This window comes from Cornus florida, unplaced genomic scaffold, assembly GCF_030987335.1.
Source record: "Cornus florida cultivar Cherokee Brave unplaced genomic scaffold, ASM3098733v1 CherokeeBrave_3.0.0_Hap2_Chr09, whole genome shotgun sequence".
In the NCBI taxonomy this organism is placed as follows: domain Eukaryota; kingdom Viridiplantae; phylum Streptophyta; class Magnoliopsida; order Cornales; family Cornaceae; genus Cornus; species Cornus florida.
This window is the reverse complement of record NW_026775579.1, coordinates 96,408,090-96,430,142: the sequence shown is the minus strand read 5'-3', so window position 1 is coordinate 96,430,142 and position 22,053 is coordinate 96,408,090. Positions and strand designations below refer to the sequence as shown.

General features: G+C 30.2%; 3 protein-coding genes across 3 annotated transcripts; 2 read left to right on the top strand and 1 right to left on the bottom strand.

Annotated features, from left to right (window-relative positions):
* Positions 1-7,027: 7,027 nt before the first annotated feature.
* Positions 7,028-11,147, top strand: LOC132275442 (uncharacterized). Its single transcript, XM_059776939.1, has 5 exons — positions 7,028-7,336; positions 7,721-7,850; positions 8,025-8,225; positions 8,584-8,751; positions 10,425-11,147. The coding sequence occupies exons 1-5, from the start codon at positions 7,203-7,205 to the stop codon at positions 10,863-10,865; spliced, it is 1,074 nt and encodes a 357-aa protein (XP_059632922.1). The 5' UTR covers positions 7,028-7,202; the 3' UTR covers positions 10,866-11,147.
* Positions 11,148-12,027: 880 nt separating this feature from the next.
* LOC132275443 (protein FAR1-RELATED SEQUENCE 5-like) lies at positions 12,028-16,632 on the bottom strand. Its single transcript, XM_059776940.1, has 3 exons — positions 16,492-16,632; positions 14,762-15,327; positions 12,028-12,569 (listed from the first exon to the last, which is right to left on the bottom strand). Coding segments are annotated over exons 1-3 (762 nt in total). The 5' UTR covers positions 16,493-16,632; the 3' UTR covers positions 12,028-12,374.
* A 295-nt stretch (positions 16,633-16,927) lies between these two features.
* LOC132275441 (uncharacterized CRM domain-containing protein At3g25440, chloroplastic) lies at positions 16,928-21,607 on the top strand. The gene is made up of 4 exons (XM_059776938.1): positions 16,928-17,050; positions 17,150-17,486; positions 18,882-19,283; positions 21,050-21,607. The coding sequence occupies exons 1-4, from the start codon at positions 16,965-16,967 to the stop codon at positions 21,506-21,508; spliced, it is 1,284 nt and encodes a 427-aa protein (XP_059632921.1). The 5' UTR covers positions 16,928-16,964; the 3' UTR covers positions 21,509-21,607.
* Positions 21,608-22,053: the final 446 nt, after the last annotated feature.

Sequence of the window (22,053 nt, the reverse complement as noted above, 5' to 3'; positions counted from 1 at the left end):
TTGATATAAATTCTATAAAATTCAAAATTACCTAATAAAATTAAAATTAATTCAAATTAATAAAATATAAAAAAGAGTACAAAGTCCCACATTGATTTTAAGTAAAAATGATTACATGAAAGTCTCTTACAAAACTATAAAGCTAAAGAAATAATAATCACACCTTCTCGACCTTTTGGTTAAGATCAAGTGTACTACTAAATTTTTTTTGTACTAAATTTTATTGGCTTAGCCTTTTGGCTGACCTTTCCTGGCCCTTTGGCTAAGATCAAGTGTAATATTACTTTATCGGTCTTTGTGCAAAGAGTTTTAGTATTTATTCATTAATTAATATAAATTATATAAAACTCAAAATTACATAATAAAATTCAAATTAACAAAATATAAAAGATTTTAATTCACAATAAATAGCTCTCATTAATTATTATATTCCTCGATATAAATTATATAAAACTCAAAATTACCTAATAAAATTAAAATTAATTCAAATTAACAAAATATAAAAAGAGTTTAATTCAAATTACAAAATTTCACATTGGTTTTAAGTAAAAAGGATTACATGAAAGCCTCTTATAAAAGTTTCAATGTTTCAGTATTTTAGTATTTAAGTTTTTATTTATTAATTGATATAAATTCTATAAAACTCAAAATTACCTAATAAAATTAAAATTAATTCAAATTAACAAAATATAAAAAAGAGTTTAATTCAAATTACAAAGTCACACATTTGTTTTAAGTAAAAATGATTAGCCTCTTATAAAGTTATAGAGCTAAATAAATAATAATCACACCTTCTCGACCTTTTGGCTAAGATCAAGTGTAGTACTAAATTTTTTTGAGTCTGTCTTTTGGCTAACCTTTCTTGATTTTTTGGCTAACATCAAATGTAGTACTATTTTTTCGGCCTTTGTGCAAAGAGCTTCTGTATTTATTTATTAATTGATATAAATTTTATAAAACTCAAAATTACCTAATAAAATTCAAATTAAAAATATATAAAAGAGTTTAATTCACAATAAAGGGCTCTCATTAATTATTATATCCCACAATGTAAATTCTATAAAACTCAAAATTACCTAATAAAATTAAAATTAGTTAAAATTAACAAAATATAAAAAGAGTTTAATTCAAATTACAAAGTCTCACATTGGTTTTAAGTAAAAATGATTACATGAAAGCCTATTATAAAATTATAAAGCTAAAGAAATAATAATCACATCTTCTCGGTCTTTTAGTTAAGATCAAGTGTAGTACTAAACTTTTTTGGGTCGGCCTTTTGGATAACCTTTCTTTGTCTTTTGGCTAAGATCAAGTGTAATACTACTTTCTCGGCCTTTGTGTAAAGAGTTTCAGTATTTATTTATTAATTCATATAAATTATATAAAACTCAATATTACCTAATAAAATTCAAATTAACAAAATATAAAAGAATTAAATTCATAATAAATAGCTCTCATTAATTATTATATCCCACGATATAAATTCTATAAAATTCAAAATTACCTAAAAAAATTAAAACTAATTCAAATTAACAAAATAAGTATTTATTTATTAATTGATATAAATTATATAAAACTCAAAATTACCTAATAAAATTAAAATTAATTCAAATTAACAAAATATAAAAAGAGTTTAATTCAAATTACAAAGTCTCACATTGGTTTTATGTAAAAATGATTACATGAAAGTCTCTTATAAAACTATAGAGTTAAATAAATAATAATCACACATTTTCGGCCTTTTGGCTAAGATCAAGTGTTGTACTAATCAAATAATTCGTTCCACACTTGAGAACAAACATATTTTAATTAAGTACCATATTTGATCTGAACATTTCAGAATAGCTTCAGAGTTATTATTAAAAATTCAATCTATAATCAATTGTGCTTTACCAAATGGTCCATATATTAAATTATTTGTCAATTTTCATATTTTTTATTTAATAAAATTCTTGATGTAAATGAGTCGTGAGTTTATTGCTGTAAGCCACACTAAAAATGATATCTTGGAAAGCAAAATAAATAATCAAACGACAGAGACCAACCAATATGGAATAACCAACCAAGTAGGAAAAGCAAAAGACAACACGACCTCTCTTAATTTGAGAATCCCCAAAGCTCTGAAACTTACCACATGCTTCCACAGTAATAAATTACTAAATTATAATAACAGTAATTACTTAATAAAATTCTAATTAACAAAATATAAAAAAAGTTTAATTTACAATTCAAATTATACTATACTACTCTCATTAATAAAAACCAATTCACAAAAAAAGTTTAATTCACAATAAAAAGTTTCATTATTATATCTCACAATCAATAAAGAGTTTAATTAAAATTCAAATTATACTAAAATTCAAAACATATAATAATTAAATTTTCTAATATAATATTTATTAATTGATATGTAAAATAAAATAAATTTTCTAAAACTTTACCACAAATTAGTTTTTATTACGAGTTTCTTAATAAAATTAAATCTAATTAAACAATGATATATTTAAAGAAAATAAAATAATTTTTATAAAACTCTATCACAAATTACCTATTTTATTTTCAATAAAACTCTATCATACTAGACAAAGATATATTTAAAAAATTTATATAAAACTCCAACACAAATTACCTATTTATCTATTTATTGTGAGTTTTTTAATAAAAGGAAATCTAATTAGACAAGTATTATTAATGTAAAAAATTATTTATTAATTGATATATAAAAAGAGGGTCAAAAGAGTTTCTATAAAACTCTAACACAAATTACCTATTTATCTATTTAATATGAGTTTTTTTAATAAAAGTAAATCTAATCAGAGAAGAATTATTAAAATGAAAAATATTTATTAATTGATATAATTTTTTTTTTAAAAGAGTTTATATTAAACTCTAACACAAATGACTTATTTATTTATTTATTATAAGTTATTTAATAAAATAAAATCTAATTAGACAATAATTATTAATATAAAAAATATTTTTTCATTGATATAAAAAATAAAATAATTTTCCTAAAACTCTATCACAAATTACCTTTTATTATTATTATTTTTAATAAAAACTAATCTAATTTGACAAAATTATTAAAATATAAAAATAATTATTAATTCATATAAAAAGAGTTTGAAAAATATTTTTTGTAAAACTCTAACACGTATTACCCATTTATCTATTTATTATGAGTTTTTTTTAATAAAAATATAATTAAACAGTAACATATTAAAAGGAAATAAAAATTTTTTTCTATAAAATCTATCACAAATTATCTAACTCTAAAATTTACCTAATAAAATTCAAATTAATCTATTTATTATTATGAATTTTTTAATAAAAGAAAATCTAATTAGACAATAATTATTTATATAAAAAAATATTTATTAATTGATATATAAAATAAATTAATTTTTCTAAAACTGTACCACAAATTAGCTTTTATTATGATTTTCTTAATAAAATTAAATTAAATTAGACACGGATATATTTAAAGAAAATAAAATAATTTCTATAAAACTCTATCACAAATTACCTATTTTTTAAAAAAACTCTACCACAAATTAACTTTTATTATGGGTTTTTTCATAAAATGAAATCTAATTAGACAAATATTATGAATATAGAAAATTATTTATTAATTAAAATAAAAAGAGGTTTTCAAAGAGTTTTTATAAAACTCTAACACAAATTACCTATTTACCTATTTATCATGGGTTTTTTAATAAAAAGAAATCTAATTAGACTAGAATTATTAAAATAAAAAATATTTATGAATTGATAAAAAATGAGTTTTTAAAAGAGTTTATATTAAACTCTAATGCAAATTACCTATTTATTTATTTATTATAAAATATTTATTAATTGATATAAAGAGAGAAATTCAGTGGGGCATAGACTCAGAATTACAGAAGCTTTGCCAAAGATTTTCAATATTTATTTATTTATATATAAAATACAGAATATAGAAGCTCTGTCAAATTGTTTCAATATTTATTTATTTTATAAAAAAATATTTATTAAATGATATGAAAAAAAATTTCATAAAAAAAAACTCTATCAAACTCTAAAATCTACATAATAAAATTCAAATTAACCTATTTATCTATTTATTATTATGAATTTTTTAATAAAAAAATCTAATTTTCAGAGTAAAATACAAAAACTATGCCAAAATGTTTATTATTAAAAAATTCATAATAATAAAAGAAAATCTAAAGTGTTTATCTACCAAATTAAAAAAATTCATAATAATAATAAGAAAAGAGTTTTTATATAAAAAAAAAAATCTACCAAACTCTAAAATCTATCTAATAAAATTTAAATTAAACTATTTATCTATTTATTATTATGAATTTTTTAATAATAGAAAATCTAATTAGACAATAATTATTAATATATAAAATATTTATTAATTGATATATAAAATAAAATAATTTTTCTAAAACTCCACCAGAAATTAACTGTTAATATGAGTTTCATAATAAAATTAAATCTAATTAGACAATGATATATTTAAAGAAAATAAAATAATTTCTATAAAACTCTGTCTCAAATTACATATTTTATTTTCAATCAAAGTCTATCACACTAGACAAAGATATAATATTTAAAGAGTTTTTATAAAATTTTAACACAAATTACCTATTTATATATTTATTAAGAGTTTTTAATAAAAGGAAATCTAATTAGACAAGTATTTATTTATTAATTGATCTAAAAAGATGTTTTTAAAAAGTTTCTATAAAACTCTAACACAAATTACCTATTTACTTATTTATTATGAGTTTCTTAATAAAAAAAAATCTAATTAAACAAGAATTATTAATATAAAAATATTATTAATTGGTATAAAAATAGTTATTAAATGAGTTTCTATTAAACTTTAACACAAATTACATATTTATTTATTATAAGTTTTTTAATAAAAGAAAATCTAATTAGACTAGAAAAATTGTATCACAAATTGCCTATTTGTCTCTTTATTTTGAGTTTTTTAATAAACGGAAATCTAATTATGCAACTATTGTTAATATAAAAAATTATTTATTAATTGATATAAAAAGAGGTTTTAAAAGAGTTTGTATAAAACTCTAACACAAATTACCTATTTATTTATTTATTGAAATCTAATTTGACAAAATTATTAATATAAAAAAAATATTTATTAATTGACATAAAAAGAGTTTTTAAAAGAGTTTTTATAAAATTCTAACATATATTACCTATTTATCTATTTATTATGAGTTTTTTTAATAAAAGAAAATATAATAAAAAAATAAAATAAATTATATAAAATATACCACAAATTGGCTGTTTTATTTTCTATAAATTTTTATCACATTATTTACAAAAATATTCAACACGTGCATCGCACGCGCCTTTTCCTAATATATATATATATATGACAAATTTATTTATATTTTAAAATATGAACAACCGCAATTTGTTATACCTATTTTATATAATTTGAGGTTTATTTTATCCTTCTGCCAAACAAACCCCATTTTATACAAATTTGGACAAAAGGGTTATTTTACATGGCATGTATTTGTAATTATTAATTTATTTAACTGAAGTGAAGGTATTATCGTCATTTTAACTGATATGCACTATACCGATAATAGAGGGGGAGTTTTTTGCACTTAACCCATTAATAATTTTCAAAGATGTAAATAGTTAAAAAGTGTGATTTTTTAATAAATTTAGTAATCTCGTACAACACAATAACAATTACACAGATCAATAATATTATTAACTAATATTAAAAATTTGCCACTAAGAGAAATGATGCCATTTGTTTTATTTTATTTATTTATTTTTTTGTAAAAAAATATGAAAACTAATAATTAAATAAAAAACTAATAATAGAAAAGTGATTTTTTGTACCTCTATGTTGGGTTCAACCAAATCCCTTTTTATGTCAGTTTCGACCTGCCCCACTAAGCATATTATTGGGTAATTTACACTCACCTCGTGAGATTTGTCTTATTGACAATCACATACGAGTTTGACTCGTTTTGAATAATGATACCATTCGTCCCTAAATAATTATTTAAAAAGTAAGAAAATACTATATTACTACTCTTCAATATTAAATTAATTTTAATTATAAAATATCATAACTTTGAAAAGACATTTTTGCCCTTTGAGTAGTAATTTATGCAAGATATAAAAGTTAAGGGTCCCACTTTCATTAAATAATTGCAATTTGTTGTTCTAAATAGCTTTAATTTTAAATAATTGTTAGGAAATTTTCTTAATTAGGGTGAATTAACCTTAATCTGTTGAAATTACTAATCTGGACACTAATTTGTTAATAAATAAGTGTTAATATTATGAATACTGATTTGTTAATTAAATGAGTGATTTATTTATAATTTGAACACTTATTTTTTTTTTTAATAAAATAGTGTTGAGAACAATAATTTTTTTAGTAACAACAAATTAGCGATTTATTAATAAACAGTGTTAATTTGTTAATTCATTTGTAAAACTTATTTGTTAAAAACACTAATTTTTTTTAGTGTCAACAAATCAATGGTTTATTAATAACAGTTAATTTGTTAACTAATTTTTAATACTTTTTTTTTTTTTGTTAATAACAGTGTTAATTAGACATTCTTCAACATTGTTAATTAATCTTAATTTGCTCAAATTAATATTTAATCTTTTCTAGTTTCTATATGTTGCATTAGAGTTCTTTTGAAGGCAATTGAGTCACTTAAAATTTAATACACAAGTCAAAGGATATTAATGTCAATTTACTTTCTTTTAAAGGATGGACGTGAGAGCAGGGGTATCATTATTAAGGGTGATATTATTAAAAAAAAAAAAAAAATGTTTATGGATATGCATGACAAACCTAAATCGTCTCAATCAAATTAAGATTTAATCTTTTATAGTTTCTATATGTTCCAGTAGAGTTCTTCTGAGGATAATTGAGTCACTTAAAATTCAATACACAAGTCAAAAGATATTAATATTATCAATTTACCTTACGCTAAAGGATTGACATGAGAGCAGGGGTGTCATTGTTAAGGGTGAGATATTATTAAAAAAAAATGTTTATGGATATGGATGACAAACCTAAAAGGTGTCAATCTAATTTACCCTATATTAGTTTTTGCATAGCATATGTACTCGAGAGAAGAGAAACGCTGAAAGGGCTCATTTTCTGACGAGGTTCGATTCTAGTGAGAGAAAGAGAGATGTCAAAGACGCTGGTGCAGCCGATAGGGCAAAAGAGACTGACGAACGTCGCTGTTGTTCGGCTGAAGAAGAAAGGGATTCGATTCGAGATTGCCTGCTACAAGAACAAGGTCCTCTCTTGGCGCTCTGGCATGTATGTTATCTTTTCTCTCTCTAGATCCACCATCATTTTTGTTCAGTTTGTTGAATTGATTGCTAGGGTTCGGAATGAGACGAGTCACCAGAGGAAAGAAGCGGTTGGTTTTACAAGTTATATATGGTCAATTATATATGTATAAAGGTACACCTAATATCTAGGGCTTCAGGTGTTCCCATGTATAAGGCCTGTGCGTGACATTCACAATAATTCTACTAAATTTTAAGCTTGTAGAGCCTTATCAACAACATTTGAATCCCTTAAAAAATTTGTGTAAAGTAATGTCTGATAATACTTTCTTGAATTTATTCATGGTTATTCCTTTTGTAATTCTTTGAGATATGAATGCTTATATGCTTGTCTTATGAAATTCTGAAACAGAGAGAAAGATTTGGACGAAGTGTTGCAATCGCATACTGTATATTCAAATGTTTCAAAAGGAGTTCTTGCCAAGTCCAAAGATTTAGCATCAGCTTTTGAGACCGATGACCATACAAAAATATGTTTGGAGGTCAGTCAAATGCATTTTCTTTATATTTGCTATATGTTATGGTGGGAAGTAACTCGTAGACTTAACTGTGTTAGTTATCCTGTGAATATCTTTTTCCTGAAATACATACTTAGTTATCCTGTTAAAATCTTTATCCTGAAATACATGCTTCGACTAATGCTTTTATGGTGGCAGATTTTGGAGAAAGGAGAGCTACAAGTTGCTGGGAAGGAGAGGGAATCACAGTTATCAAGTCAGTTTAGGGATATTGCAACTATAGTTATGCAGAAGACCATCAACCCAGAAACTCAACGCCCTTATACTATTAGCATGATTGAGCGTCTAATGCATGAAATTCACTTTGCAGTTGATCCACATAACAGCTCAAAGAAACAGGTCATTAATTTACTTTGCTATAGATTGATAAGAAATATTTCCTTTCTTTTAGTCTTGTTGATTTTCTTGGTCAGTGTTGACAAGTCTAATTATATACAATTTTTTATTTTTTTTATTTTTTAATTAAGTAGGTTGTTAATTCTGCTCTGTCATATTCATTTTGTACATTACCACATTTAAAATTAACTTTTTTGTACTCCTTGCATGTTCAAACTTATCTTTTCTGTGATTTCTGTCTTACTAGAAATTGCTTGCCCTCAATTCTGTCTTCATCCTTGATAGTAAGAACTAGAAATCCATTGTTTTACAGAAACTGATCAATTCTTATGTACTTCACCTAATCCTACATCTTTTACAGGCGCTAGAAGTCATTCGTGAACTTCAGAAGCACTTCCCGATAAAACGGTCTCCTATGAGACTGCGGCTGGATGTACCTGAACAGAATTGCCCTTCTCTCTTGGAGAAACTCAATACCTGGAATACTAGCATTGTTTCAAAAGATGAATCTGGAACTCAGCTGTCTGTTGTAAGTCTGAGATCTTGACCCCTGAATGCTGCAGTCTTTAATTTCAAGTTTTTGTGTACCCATAAAGACTTCAGTTATGGTTTGTCTATTCTTTTATCCTTGCTTCAAAATTTTGGCATTAGGTTAGTTCCAGTATGGTGCTTACACAAGTTCGAATTTACAGTTTGTTTGCTCAAGTTTCTGTATCACATCTCAGCATGGAATCTTAAATCGGGATGGATTAAGTTGGAAATGTAACTTCTAAAACATTCATATGCATACACGGACAAAGAACTTAAGACTTAAATCCTGAATGAAAAATACTGTTACTATTTCTATTTATTATTTGAGATATGTTTGTTTATTGCTAACCTTGATCAGGTAACTATAAATTTTAATATGCATAAACTCAATGTTCTCTATTTCCTGGGTAGCTTCTTTTTTATTAAATTATTTGTGTTGTTAACTTGTTACGATTGCTTTTGGTCATAGCTAAATTCAGTTGGGAGAAACCATAGAAACAAGAGTAGTGAACATTGAAGTCTCTAGGCAGGCATGCACGTGTAGACTTTGCTATATTTAAACACTTACCTTTTTACTTAATTACAAAGATACTTGAATTATAATACTCACTGTTGATGGATGGAAATGAGGATTCAGTGTACATGATGATTGAACTGTTCAAACTTGTCAATTAATTGATGATGAACTGACTTTGTCTAAGAATTGCGTCTTTTTAAGCAATATCAGTTTTAGGTTTTGGAACTAAACAATGGTTTATTATTCATTGAGGTTTAGTAATCCTATGGAGCATATCTTGGCTCCATCATTGAGCATCATCATAACATGAAGTGTCAAAATGTTCTAATAGTTTGTTTCACCATGATCTTTTAAACACATTGCTTTTGTGTTGACATGATGGGGTCGATATGGGAAAGTCCAAAAACTAAGTTTTTATTTCTATAGAACCGGCATGGCTTCAGTTATATTTTGTTATTAACCATTTATAGTTGCTTGTTCAAAAACTGATTTTATTTTTGAAACTCTTTACTGAAGCTACTCAAGCAAGATTTATGAAACTCACCAAAACATTAGAAATTTCTTGAAACTCTATCAAAGTTTACCACCCTGTATGGACACGAGGTAGCTTTATTCTCTAATGGAAAAGTTGGCTACATCTTGTTTCTCAAACTAAGCTAATACTCAAACAGTGGATGGTTATTGGTTTATTTTGTTATTTTTTTTGTTATATCAAATATCTCATGTAGTTTCCGAAATTCTAAAATATATTTTTAGGAAGTAATGTTGAAATAGAATGATTCCCTAATTTCTTGATATATTGTTGACAACAATTTTATTATATTTTTCATCTTTTGGGCCAACTACAATTTAATCCCAATTTCAGTCTGTGAACCATTAGAAAAAAAAAAAATCAGCTAAGGTTCATTTCTTATAAATTAGCATTTGCCATCTTTATTACCTTTTATTCTTTTATTTTTTTAAAATATGTTTCCTTCTTATGCATCTTCATGATTATTCATTATCTGCTGAGATAACCTTTTGTTAGGCTAGCTTGTTTTGTTGACTAGTAAGCAGTCCTCTCAGTTAATATCTAATAGTCTAACGAGCAGAAATGATCATGACCTACATTTTCCTTTCTCCTGAACTCAACTGTCTACTTGGTTTTCATGCAGATCTGCGAAATAGAGCCTGGCTATTTCCGGGACTGTGATGCCCTGGTGAGGAATCTGCAGGGTAGGCTGGAAATTCTTGCGGTATCTGTGCATGTGGAAGGTGATACTCAAGTGGATCAGTATGATGATCATGAGGACATGCCATCAAGCGGGCCTAAAGAAGCTACAGATTCTTTGCTCCAACTGAGCGAGAAAATGCAGAAGCAAAATATTTCTACAAAAGACGGGAGCAGCGAAGGAGAGGTAAAGCAAAACAAATGCAGCACATGTAATGCAGTTGTAGGGGATACCAAGCAGTACAGGGAGCACTTTAAGAGTGAATGGCACAAGCACAACCTAAAACGCAAGACTAGACAACTTCCTCCCCTGACTGCAGAAGAATGCATGGCTGACATGGAAATTGGTGATTCAAAAGCAGATTTGAAAGATTATTCATTTTGAGGTGGGCTAAGATTTTGTACTTGCAGTAGTTGGTAGACGTAAACATGCAGATTTATACAAGATCATCAACAATTTAATGTGTTACGGTGAAACTAGCTGGTAAAGTTTAGCATGAGTAAGGGATATATTAGAGGAATTGAAAAACTTTTTGGAGATTTGCCTGCTAGGAGGGTTTGTGTATTGGTAAAGTAAACGCAACGCGCAAGTACAGAATATACTGTTTTTGTGGTGTTGTGAGTGGCAAACTGAATGGAAGCAAGATTATGATTTGTATTTCTGTTATCATGTGTTCAGATTTGACAAACTAGGTTGGATAATACTAATTTTCAGGGTTCTTAAATGTCTTTTAAGTGCCGAACATTGAAATTATACATATTGAAGGGTACACTTTTATTTTTTTCTTTTTTTCTTTTTTTCCTTGGTAAGAAATATTCAAAGGTTCCCTATTCAAATCTCGCAAATCAATGATGTTTGTCAGGCGATTCAGGCCACTTTCAAACATCTTTATTAACAATACTACAAACCCAAGGTGCTTTCAGCCAGCCATAATCATGTAGTTCCATGCTTTCAACAATTAGGCCGGCCAATCACGAGTCAGTCGATGAACAAGTTCTTTTCAGTCGATGAACAAGTTCTCTTCCGAGTATCAGCCAAGTCAGTCAATGAACCAGTTCTCTTCCGAGTATCAGCAATTTTCTCCGCACCCATCCCAGACATTTAGAGTTACTAAAAAGCTTCTATATTTATGAACGTTTGATGGCTACCAATTCTATTTGAGTTCGTAAAAAGCTTCAATACTTTTTGCAATGTAAACCACCTTTCAATCTTTCTAGCTTCTGAAAACCAATTCAACCTTGTTTAAGAAAAGGTCACATTGGAAGCTTGCAGCGCAACGTACCAGTAACCAGGCTAACATGAGCTTCAAACAAAAACTGGCTTGGTTCCTGGCCTTGCCTTTTCCCAAGGACAAAGCCTGCATTCAGACTTCAGGCTGTGCTAAGTAGGCGCAATATCAGCTTCTTTTGAGGGCAGAGCTCAAAATGTACAAAATTTATCTTACCACTTGATGTAAAAGTTAAAACCAAGAAGCAAGCTTTCAATCACTCTAAAAGAATCTTTTGAAGGGTTCTGGGGTGGATTTTATGTATGGTTTGGCATCACATAGAATTGAAATCATTTCATTCAACCATCATCAGTGGGCTCATTTTGAATTTTACACAAAAGGTGATGGAAATAATTCAATATCATGGGACATTCAAACACCCCTTGACAGCTCAAAGGAATTCAAATCCATCGCCTACTATTTTCCCACCAACTGCATAATCATACACACACAACTCAAAACATCGTGCAGTGACTTGACCATCCAATCCTATCTAGAGCTCAAACAGTTGGCAATAATATAGCAAGCCAAAGCTATAACTATAATAATCCTCACCCCATCCAACATCATTTTTCTCGACTCCCATTCCCATTAAAAAAAAAAAATGTGCCTGAAGAATGTCAAAACTATCTATGGCTTTGCTGCTCTCTAGATTCCATCTCCCTCACACTATCTACTATGTCTTGGATCTTCTTTGACAAACTCTGATTATGCTCTTCAATGTGCTCAAAAACCAATTCCAAATGCCTTTTATAGGTCGCAGCTCGCTTTTTCTCAATGGCCAGCTGCTGGGATAGTTCCCGGATTTTATCATGTTCATTCTACGAAAACAAGAAACACAAAAAGGTAAGTTGCAGTACAAAAATAGGCTGTGATAACAAGATTTACAAAACTTTTGCCAATGCTTGGAGGGCAAATCTGGACAGCCCAAGCAAGCAAAATAATTATTTTATGTACCTAAGCAAACGAAAATCATACCGTTGAGTTGAATATATGAAAAAGGAAAAAAGAAAGAAAAGTTCCATTTTGGCCTCCACAGTCCGAACCACAGAAACCAAGACTGTTTCAGACTTGAATTCCAGATTATATATTGATGACACATTAGGTCAACCTACACCGATCTTGTAAGTTATTTTCTATAATTTGTGGCCATGACGACTCCCGTATAAATACATTATAAAGGATTTTATCTTCAAAACAACATTAAGTCCCAATTATCCATTAGAATAGCAATCTACCAGAATTTGCAATAATACAATAACAAGTCACATTCCTCTCAACTAAGTCCACATGTACAAAGTATCAAATCAATCAATACCATCATTAATATATATATATATATATATATATATATATATATATATATATATATATGAGACAGAGAATGAACATTTTATGACATTCTACAACAAAAACTTGATATAGCACCATTGTTAAAAATAATAATACCATGGAAAAGGACATGGTCTGATTTTTAAACAAAAAAAAGGTTTCCACACATAATATATTACAGCGCCCAGAAAAGAGAGGAAAAAAAAAAATCAACAATGTTAACTAAAAGAAACACAAGACAGATGGCAATTTTTAAAAGGTATAATAGTCGAATTATGCAACAGCCCTCCCCTTTCACCTTCATTACCTGTCCAAGCAATCATATAATATGGGTGAAAGGCTCTTCCATTTCCTCATGGACAAATATTCCATTCCCATTACCCTTCTTCCCACACCCTTTTGTGCCAAAGGAGTATTAATCAAAGGCTCTCTGTGCAATCCTACAATCAAGCTCTGCATTGATCTCAAGGTTTTCCCTTAAAAGGACGTTTAGCATGACAAAGATTCTTTCCAAGGTGACTTTTTCGTAAGGATGCACAGCTTTGGACGCTATTCTGATTATTGATTATTTAGGCTGAAGAAAGGGGATGCTTCTAAATTGGTGTTACATGAATGAAAGGGAAACAGAGTCAGTGAATCATCTCATTCACTGTGAGGTTGCTATGACATTTGGACCATGGATCTCAATCTTTTTGCTAAGATTGAGTGGGTCAGTTGTTTGATGGAGGGTGGCGTTACCAATAGGGTGTCACATGCTAGTTTTCAGCTTCTCTGTGCCTTATGTGAAACATTTGGAGGGAGAGAAATCGAAGATTTGAACTTCTGATGACCTAGAGGTGTCAATCAAGGATTTAAAGAGAACAGTGTTAGCCCCCTTGCAGCTTTAGATTTTAGAAAGTACCGAAGTACCGACTAATATTACATGGTAGACTATTAAAGACGATTTGAATTTTTAATAATAATAATAATAATAAATAAAATAAAATAAAATAAAATAAAGCAACACTCTTCACATTTTCCATCCATATATATTTGAAAAGGTCCAAAACGTGGTTACAAGTTAACAAATCCATTCATCCAAGGGCAAAATGCAAAAACTCCACAAAACCTGGGTTATATTTTGTCCAAGACGCCCTTTTATAAGAACCATATTACTTCAATACAAAAATATACGAAGGGGTCCATTTTTCAGATTCAAATACTACAAAATGAGTGAGGTTGTTTCAATAGTAGATCCTACGATTTTAACTCAATTTTGGATTAATTTTTTTATTTCAAAATAATTTTTTAAGTTAATTCTTTCATTCTCATTTTTTTTAATGATTGTTAATTTCCTGAAGTGGAACGGTGAGAATGGGTATTTGCAAAATTTTTTATAGTTTAAGGGCAAAATTTTAAGTTCAAGGGGGTTATTTGCAAGTGCAGAAAAATTCAAGGGGTGTTTTTTGCATTTTGCTTCATCCTTTGAAGCAAAATGGACTACTTTGAAAGAAAAATGGACTACTTTGAAAAAGTTCACCTAGCATCTCCTAAAATTTCACATATAATAGCAAAATTGTTATATTTCTCAGAAGTGCTTTTGAGGATACTAGCTAGAATAATCTTTATAGCATGATAAACTGAGGATTATATAGAAAACAACTTGAGAATATGTCATAGTTATGTAGAAGCAAGAACTAACCGGGTATTGATCGTAGATTAAATCCCTTCGGCCTTTGCCGGGACTCAGAGGATGAGTGTGCTCCTTCACAAATTTTGTAACAACCCATTTACCAGAGCTAACTTTCCTAACTAAAATCATTGCTCTGCAACCCACCCTTGTTTCTGCCCTTTGTCGTACAATTTTTTCACGCTTGTCAGGCATCCTAAAGCCCTCTTTGTTACAAACAAGAGCCCTACCAATGGCAGTTCCATCACGCCTTGATCGAGAGAGCTTGCTCACGCGGATGACAAAACCCACTCTTGTTGCATATGCATTATAAAATGCATGTGCTGCTGCTTCAGATTCAAACTCCTGGCCCACATAGGGTTCATCTACTGGATCAGAACTATTTACTGGTTGGGGCTCATCTAATGGAACCATTTCACATCCAGAAAGATCTTGATGCACCTTATGATCCTGGTCCTGTTGAAATGCCCCTTCAACAGAACTTCCTCCCATTTCAATTTCATCACCTACCCTGCATTCCACATCAATAGAATTCCCAATCACCTCGCCATTAACATCTCCATCGACCTCAAAATCCACTGCAATACAAACAATCTTTCAGTAATTCATCATATTCACAACAGTTGTAAAGGAAAAAGAAGAAGATAGAAAAAAAACTTAAAACTTATAATTGAAATCATTACAGTTCAACCCCAGAAAAAAATCCAATTTATCTTCATCACCCACATACACTCCACAAGCTAAGATAGAAATTGACTTAAAAGAAATGACAGGCTCAAGATATGAATGAGATAAAATGAACTTCCTCATCCATATGAAAATCTATGCCACCGAGTTTAGTGTTGAATTTTGAAATCCCTACTGTCAAGCAATAGCTTAAGTGCTACCAAAGAGGAGGTTGATTATTCAAGTCCCAATTGGGACGAAATGGTTGTGCGAGTGTTTCTTACCCATATAAAAAAAGAAAAGAAAAAAGGAAAGAAATAAAATTCTCTTCCTTAACTCATCCTATCTAATCTTCTTAGCTCATCCAACTTATGGCTGCCCCTATTAGGGTCTGTAGTTAAAAAATATGCGATGTTCAGTATACTGTTTAGTTCTCCACTCAAAACAATATTACACATTCTTTTCTCTCCTTGCTTTTTTTAAGCAACCGAATGGAAAAATACATTCAAGACTTTAAGAACCAGGAATCCAAAAAACAAAAATTGTAGCAAGAAAACTAAGAACTAACGAATAAAGAAAGAAAATACATATATTGGACACATGAAACTGAACGAGCTAAAACACAAAAGGGTATCAGAAAAATAACCCTAAGTTCAAAAATTAAAAGACCCACAATCATTACCAGTTCAAATAACAAACATTACATAACTAGCCCAACAAGCCGGTCCATCTGAAGACATAGATTTATGAACTTTAGGTACCAATATTTCCAAGTTCCCGACTTTATCAAACGAAGAAAGCCCAAATTCATAAATTATCCTCTGTATGCGCAATGCATTCAAATAAATCAAAGAAACCCTAAAACTCTGTTTGTTTAGAGCGAAAACAATTCCAGGAAACCTTTTCCAATAGGGAAAAAAAATTGAAATTCTTTTGATGTTTCATTCAGTTTAAGGAGTATTATGAGGTAAAACTTTTCCGAGAAAATATTACTCGATCAAGACAGAAAGACCCTAATTCCAAAATTTTCTGTAACTTTGCACTGAAATAAATCACAGAGAGAGAAAGAAACTTACTCAGAATTTGTAGTAATCTAAAAGATCCAGGTTTGAATTTTGCAAAGAAGAGAGAGAGAGAAGAGAGGTATACGGTTCAGCTTCAGTTTCTTGGGCATGAGCGATTGGTGTAGGTAGAAAATACGGAAAGTCAACAGCGCAATTTCCAACCAATGATATTTTGACACAACGAAGTTGTGAGATCAAAATAGTTCTAACTGGCTGAACTCGGTTCTATCTGATTACAACTCGTTATTGGACATTGCTTTTTGAGAACCCCAATCCAGCCGTGTTAGGCTTAGGCTTAGGCAGGCCCAATATTAATCCAAGTTCACCAAGAATGGGCCACTTCAATTTTAGCCCAATATCATTGTTCCGTTTTGCCCAACTAGTTCTTCAAGCCAGGCCCACTAGTCAACCTTTTCAATCTTCTACTCAAGCCCCCCCTATTGCAACTCTCACTCTCTCTCTCTCTCTCTCTCTCTAGAACTTGTATGGCAAATCGATTGTTTCGCAGTTTGGGTAGAATTTGTTTGCCGTCACTGCTCAAGCACTCTTCTTCCAACTCTCTCTCTTCCAGGTGATATATATGTATCTCTAGATAATTCGTTTCCTTACATTCTATTGTTTTCTCACATTTCTATTTTTACTATTTTGTCTCGTTTTCTTCTTCTTCTAGGGCAATTATCCACCACTTAGAACCAATTTTGGCTCCTTGCGGAGCTCCGACTCCATTCAATCCATCAAAACCTTGGTGGGTCTTGAGAAATTTCAGTCACGGTTCAGTCAATCTTGTGATATCTCAAGGAAAACCCAAGTTCGAAACCAACGAAATTGATCCGCCGAAGAAGGAGAAGTGGAAGACGAAGAAGAGGCTGAAGCTGCATAGGAAGAGAGACAAACAGAAGAGAAAATCGGCTAATAAGAGAGACCCCAGACGTATTGGCATCAAAGGGAAGAAAAGGAAGCAGAAGTTTGCCAATGCTGAGGAACGAATCAAGTACAAGCTTGAAAAGGTGACCCTAATTGATCTGACACCCTTTTTTTTTAAATAATAAAAGGAAGTGATTTTTTTAATTTTATTAAATGTTTGCTGTTCCATTGAATTGGGTTTTCTTTCACTGTGTACTCGAAAGACAGGTTTTTGAAGTATTAGGTGTGCTAGAGAGCATCTTAATAGAGCCCCTATTGGTTAATGAAACAGATTTTCTACAGAATGTAAAGGTTTATTAGGTTGGATGATTATTGGGTAGAAAAAAAAAAATAGTTAACCAATAATAGTCCAAAAACTAGTTATTTAATATTGTTGGCTCTACTTTGTGATTCATTTAGCACACCTCAACCTTAATAGTCAGGATGAAGGTGGTGTGAATTGTACCTCAGTGTTGCAAGTATTGCACACTCTAAAAGTGGGATTTAAAACGGATTTTTGGAATTTCTAAATAATCTTCCAATTGATGACCCATATCCAATTTTACTCCCATCACTCAATTCTCATTTATAATAAGAACATGATGATGATGACATAAAGAAGTATGGTGAACATTAGAGATGAAGGTGTTCATGGCAGTCATAGTTATGAAGGTGTTCATGGCAATCATAGTTACTGTATCTTTGAATTATATAAAGGAATGTCAGAAGTATGGTGCTGAAAAGGGGAATATTAGAGATGAAGGTTTTCAGGGCAACCATACTTACTGTATCTTTAAATTATATAAAAAAATGTCATGAAATTTTTTAAATATGCAACAACTAATTTGTTTGTGCCTTTATTAGTTAAATAATTTTACATATTTTAGATGTTTTCTCAGCTTATTTATCCATCCATTTTTTAGTTCATATTTGTTCTAATTTTATCATATTTTTTAAAGATTTTTTTAAAAAATGTCTATTGTACATATGCCTGATATTGATTTGATAAGCCGCAACCAATTTGCATCTATGGATCCCGAGCCCATACTGCAAGTGCAGACCTTGGCATGACTGTGACTTTCCGTTATAGCTGCTGTTACCATGACCTTGTTGGCTATATACATCTTGACTTTTGAAAAAGAAGATGGGTATAATTGTCTGCTTGTCATCAAAAAGCTAATTCAAATCTGCATTCTCAATCAATTCTTGAGTGGCTAAATCATTTTCTAGGAAGTTCTTCTCAGCATGTTTCCTGATACTGCTCTCTCTCTCTTAAAAATAAAGGAAATTGCAATTGTCCTTTATTTCTTAGATATTTGGCCTGTGTTTTGTTATTCTAACATAACTTTGCTAAAATATTTTAATATTTCCTGTATTTGTTTACTACTGGTATACAGTCAGGAACAGATTCTCAATTGCATTTTTTATTCTTTTTTTAAAATAAAATAAAAATTAAACGCTTTCAATAATAGCCTTCTTTGTTTTTTGTTCCACTTCAGGCAAAAATTAAGGAAGCTTTACTGATTGAAAGACTCAAGCGATATGAAGTTTCTAAACTTCAGGGTCCTGTTGTTAGACCGGAGGACCTTACTGGTGAGGAGCGGTTCTATATGAAAAAGATGGGCCAGAAAAGGTCAAATTATGTACCAGTTGGAAGAAGAGGAGTATTTGGAGGCGTTATTCTTAATATGCATATGCATTGGAAGAAACATGAAACTGTTAAGGTCATTTGCAAGCCATGTAAACCTGGTGAGGTACACGAGTACGCACAAGAAATTGAAAGACTGAGTGGTGGAACCCCAATTCAAATAATCGGAGATGACACTATAATTTTTTATCGAGGAAAGAATTATGTGCAGCCAAAAGTTATGTCACCAATTGATACATTGTCCAAGAAAAGGGTGCGTTTCCCAACTTTTGATTTCCTTAAATGTTTTTTTTCCCCCTACATTAACATGTATGTACCACTGTCATCATCATGCATGTCTCATTGCAGTAGTTTTATGTCAATTGTTTGAATCCTATTTCTTGACCTTTTCTCTAGAGTCACTTATTTTTAATAGCTTGGGAAAGGCAGATTTTTTGTTGGCTGACCCAACATAGTTGGGAATAGGGTTGTAGCTTTTCTTAATGGAATCTAAAGCTGTATTCATATCATGTTGTTTGTTATTAAAACTTGGACTACAATTGCTGCTCAACTCAATCAGTTAGCAGACTAGCTGTGGTTGAATTATGTCTTTAAAGTATGTTCTGTAAATGCGCTGAGCAAAATAAGCCCGTAGCTTAGCTAGATTTTGAAGGCATGTAGAGTAGTAGACGTTAATTTTCTATGTTTGATTTTTAGAGTCCAATACATGTATTCTTTCATGAACATACTCTTAATGTACTGTGAGATCTATGATTTTGGGTAAAGTACAAACAAGGCCTTGCATGCTGACTTCATGATCCTCACAATATCCCAGCTTTATGGTTTTTAAATATGAATTTTAAATCTTAAATTAACAACATATCTAGAAATTCTTATTTGCAATCCTGGTTAAGTAATACTAAATTTTAAGTATACGAAATGAGGAAGTTAAGGATCCTGAACAGACCAGCTTACATGAATGCCCTCAGCCAATATGTTGGTTCATTAGAAATAATAGTTCATTCTTCATAAAAGGAGTATCATGCTATCCCTGGAAGCTGAAAAAAATAAATCTTTGCTGCATAATGAGTTCCCTAACTGATCATGACTTGGAATATTGGCAAGTGACTATTTTTGCAGAGTCAGAGTGTGTCAGTGTGGGCCAACACCAACACTGTCCATGCAAGAGTAAAGTATCAATACGGAAGAAGGTTTCATCGTGGTTCCTTAGAACCTCTGCAATAATTTTTTCAAGAATTTCTGTTGCAATGTGCTAATGCATTCTTAGGTTTTTTCAATTTTATAAGAATCACTTATGGTTACTATGTACAGTCAACTAATCAACTTCAGCTGTGAACTCTATCATTTGTGCATCCACCTGGATGACTAATGACCAACTTAAAAAGAAGTTTAGTCTTCAAACTATTTAGAATTTGTATATATTTCCATTTTTGTCATAGTTTAGCATACATTCAGGTGGAATGAGGTGCAAGACTGTAGAATATTTTACAGAGATAATCAATCAGAAATTGGAAAGAAATTGTTTCAAAAATATAAAAGATTAGAACAGAAGGCTATAATGGAAGTGCTGAAATATCTGGTACTGTTGTCTTAACAATATGGTAGACAGGTAGAGCATAGGCATTACCTAAGATTCAGCCATTGCAGCAAATGCGTTTGGTTGGATTGGCAGATTCGGAACAAGCAAAACCAGCATGATCTCTTCCACCCCTCTCCCGCTCGCGGGGGGTGGAAATAATGTCAAAGGTTATGCTTAAGATTTAGATGAATAAAATGTTTCTTTCTTCTTCAAGAGTGTTTAAATTGGATTTATTTATTTTAACACAAATGGAAAGTCAACTATATTACTTGCTTGGAGCAAAGAAGGATCTGTCTACAATTGAATTTCTTTCACCCATTTCACTTTGATCTTTGTTTTCCTCTCCGTGTGTTTCTCAGTGCTGTCTTCAAGAATCTGTTAGACTAGTATTTCTCTTTTATTCTACTTAATATGGACCGACTTTTATTTTCTATTCCCAGGCACTTGAAAAATCCAAGTATGAGCAATCACTCGAGTCTGTCAGGCGCTTCATTGCCATTGCCGAAAAGGAACTAGAACTTTACTACAGGCACATTGCACTTTATGGTGACCCAAGTAATCGGAATCCCAGCTTAATCCTTACAGGCCCAAAGAAAGGCACTGAGAAGCTGAAGAGGGTTGGAACAGCTGGAAGGGAGAATACTGATTCGAGTTTTGATGGCTGTTCCCCTACTCATTCAGATACAGAAATTGATTCAACAGAGCAAGAACTATCAGAAACTGACGATGTTTTTGAAGACGAAGAAGACCTTGCCGCAAGTGAATTAGAATATGAGGATGACAAAATATCTAATAGTGCCTCGGATTTTTGTGTTGAAGAAAGAGAAGGGAGCTCTTCCAGTATTGAAGAAAGCTCCACCAGAATGTTAGGTTCACCCTCAATATTTAGAAGTGAATAGGATTTCGATAATTAAGGTTCTTTGAAGAGAAAATAAACTGTAAACACAATGTATAATTTAATTTAATTACCCAAAGAAAGAAATTTTAGTTTAATTTTCTTATTTTTTGCTGCCCCATTTTTGGCTAAACCACTCTTGGTCCTTACATTAGTTACTAACAAAGTGGTTATTGACAGTTCTTTACTTCGAGTATGGGGGAAAATTAGAGACCTAATTAATATTTATTATATAAAATGATTTTATTTTGCATACGGAATGTGATTATATGTGAATAATTATATCTTTGAATGTAGAAATTCTAGTAAATCTCATGATTAAGTAGTTGACAAGTCTTGTTTTGGAACCTTTGAGATTACAACTTATAGTATTATGGTGCCTGATCTCTGCATACATATATAATGGTATACGAATAGTTAAATACAACAAACATTATATATATATATATATATATATATATAGAGAGAGAGAGAGAGAGAGAAGGTTCTGACAAGGTAATGGATCATAGAACATGCATAACTTTCCTTCAAAGGCAGGTGATGGGGGTA

Coding starts and splice junctions, on each gene's coding strand:
- LOC132275442 (XM_059776939.1), top strand. CDS start 7,203: ATGTCAAAGACGCTGGTGCAGCCGATAGGGCAAAAGAGACTGACGAAC. Junction 7,851..8,024: donor ATACAAAAATATGTTTGGAG/GTCAGTCAAATG, acceptor TTATGGTGGCAG/ATTTTGGAGAAAGGAGAGCT. Junction 8,752..10,424: donor CTGGAACTCAGCTGTCTGTT/GTAAGTCTGAGA, acceptor GTTTTCATGCAG/ATCTGCGAAATAGAGCCTGG.
- LOC132275441 (XM_059776938.1), top strand. CDS start 16,965: ATGGCAAATCGATTGTTTCGCAGTTTGGGTAGAATTTGTTTGCCGTCA. Junction 17,051..17,149: donor TCCAACTCTCTCTCTTCCAG/GTGATATATATG, acceptor TTCTTCTTCTAG/GGCAATTATCCACCACTTAG. Junction 17,487..18,881: donor TCAAGTACAAGCTTGAAAAG/GTGACCCTAATT, acceptor GTTCCACTTCAG/GCAAAAATTAAGGAAGCTTT.
- LOC132275443 (XM_059776940.1), bottom strand. Junction 12,570..14,761: donor TAATCTACGATCAATACCCG/GTTAGTTCTTGC, acceptor TTGTTTTCGTAG/AATGAACATGATAAAATCCG.